General features: G+C 44.9%; 1 protein-coding gene across 1 annotated transcript in view; it reads left to right on the top strand.

Moving 5' to 3' along the window:
* Positions 1–2,309, top strand: part of col26a1 (collagen, type XXVI, alpha 1) — a 26,100-nt gene that overhangs the window by 1,263 nt on the left and 22,528 nt on the right. The window contains exon 3 of the mRNA XM_005742098.1: positions 122–225. Coding sequence (XP_005742155.1) covers positions 122–225 — 104 coding nt within the window. The remainder of the gene's footprint in view (positions 1–121; positions 226–2,309) is intronic.

The raw sequence follows: 2,309 nt of genomic DNA, 5'->3' as shown, positions 1-2,309 counted from the left end.
CCCCCCCCACCTCCATATGGGTTCCCAGCCTATTGTCCACTATACCAGAAAGCAAAATACTTCATGTTGTATGTGTGTTTGTGCATCACGTGTCCATAAAATCAGAGAGTGTCTGTTCCAGCTACAGGACTGTGATCAGACCGTCATTCAGGACTACCTACAAGCAAGTCACTGCACTGGAGTGGAGATGCTGTCCAGGATTTGTGGGAGAAGAGTGTCGTGAAGGTGAGTTTCTTCCTTTCTTTCTTTTGCATGATGCAGCCTTGCTTAGACTTGGACTCGAGGAGCTGTAGGATTTTATCTGAGACTAATTTTCCCAGGGACTGAAACAAAGGCCATGTGTTATGCCTGGACCCATCTGCATCTTTTTAGCAGAACCATGCAGCTTTACCCACATCAGTTTCTCTTTTATATGTTTGCTGGTGTAGTCGGGTAGGTCGCTAATCCCGTGTGCCATATTGTGCGGCAGTCTTGATACAATTGTAGAGTTGCTTTGAATTAAGACTGAAAGCCTGTGTTGGGTTGCTTTGGGGAACTGGGACAGCAGGAAATCAACGGTTGAAAGAGATCCTGTACACTCTGGTTTTGTACTTTTTTCCTTTTTTAAAAACATTTTTACAGCCATGCATTCAAGACGCTTCAGTGCCTGGAAGGAGGATTAGAATCACATTCTCTCTCCTTGTGTGTCTTTTCTGTCTCGCTACCACACACACACACACACACACACACACACACACACACACACACTGATGTTACTCTTTTAACTGTAGTCAGCAGCAGAGGCAGCTGTCTCCCTGAATATCCTCAGAGCTAATAAAGTCAGAAGAATGAATGAAAAAAGGTCAGAGGAAGGTCCAGCAGAGCAGCTTGTAAAGTGGGTGTCTCGATTATGGGCAGCGCTGCTCCAGAATGCCACAGACCGCAGACTCCAGGCCCAGTAAAGACCAAAATCTTCAACCAGAGGCAAGTCACTGCAGTCAGCCTAAAGAAACAGTGAATGAAAGGAGGTCTGGTGTAGGACTGCATTTGACATGAAGTGTTTCAAAGAAAGTCTGAAGCTGCACTGGCTGAGACACAACTGTTTTAAAATGCACACTCATTTGAACAGATTTTGAATGAAATTATTAAGTACATCCACCAGCTTGGTAAATATTATGGGGAGCTGGCACAGCCTGTCAAAATTAGTCCAAGATTAACAATTACCTCAAAGAGCATGTCGCTTATTGGTCATAATTACCCCCACCTTGTTCCATTTTGCAGGATTATTCATTGTTGCCCTTGGATGGGCAAGATTTCCACAAAAACACATTTTCGTACAAGTGGAATAAACACAGAAATGATTAGAAATCCTCTGGAAAAAGGCTTTAAGATTAGCTGTATCCACCGAGTCTGCGATGCCAGAGATTCTGGTTCACTTGAGACCAAAATGGTTGCAGGAGTGTGAAGAAGTAATCGGACTGTTTATTTAACGTTTGCTGAAATGTATTTGCACTTTCTAATGGCTACGGAGCAGCGAGAAAATCACCTCCATATGGTGAGACAGAGGGCCAGGTTGGACTCGGCGAGGAGACCTGAAAGGCAGGGGCTGATGTCACTGACAGTCTGTTTCACACTGAGGAGTGGAGGGAGAGCTGGCGGGGGTCGGTGTGTGGGAGTCAGGGTGCTGAAAGAGAAGAGAAGGAGAGAAGAGAAGAGAAGAGAAGAGAAGAGAAGAGAAGAGAAGAGAAGAGAAGAGAATCTTTCCCATAATCCAGCTGCCCAGACAGCAGCGGACCAGAGAGGCCACTCTGCGAGAAAGTGGCCCCACTGAGATTAAGGAGCATGACACTCCTCCTTAAGGTCCTTGTAACATACGTGGCCATGTTAGGATCAGGCTACACCTCTGAAACAAAGACTTCTCCTCATATAGTTTTACACCCGCCTTACCTCAGAAAGCATAGCTGCAAGGAGCAGTGGAAAGGTCAGGAAGCACGGCTGTTAGCAGTGACAGGAAAATCACATTTATGCTTTTTCTTGCAGCATTTCTGGGACGTACATGAAATAGCTGCTATTATCTGTAACAAACAAATAGTTTTGGAAAGCTAATTAATCAATCTAGCTTTTTTATGGCTCTTGGCGTCATGAATTTGGTACGACCACCGTTGTTTTTCAACACAGACTGAACTCGTTTAGATAAGCTTTCTTATCATTTCTGTAAGCAGTCTTCGGGAATAGTTCTCCAGGCTTCTTAGAGGACGTTCAGAGCTCTCTGTTAGATGGTGACTGCCTGTTGTTCTGTTCTGCACTCCTTCAATAATGCTGAGGTGTGG

This window comes from Pundamilia nyererei, unplaced genomic scaffold (assembly GCF_000239375.1).
Source record: "Pundamilia nyererei isolate P.nyererei 1_Seehausen unplaced genomic scaffold, PunNye1.0 scaffold00117, whole genome shotgun sequence".
NCBI lineage: Eukaryota > Metazoa > Chordata > Actinopteri > Cichliformes > Cichlidae > Pundamilia > Pundamilia nyererei.
Note: the sequence above shows the minus strand (reverse complement) of the source record. Positions and strands in the feature narration are given on the sequence as shown.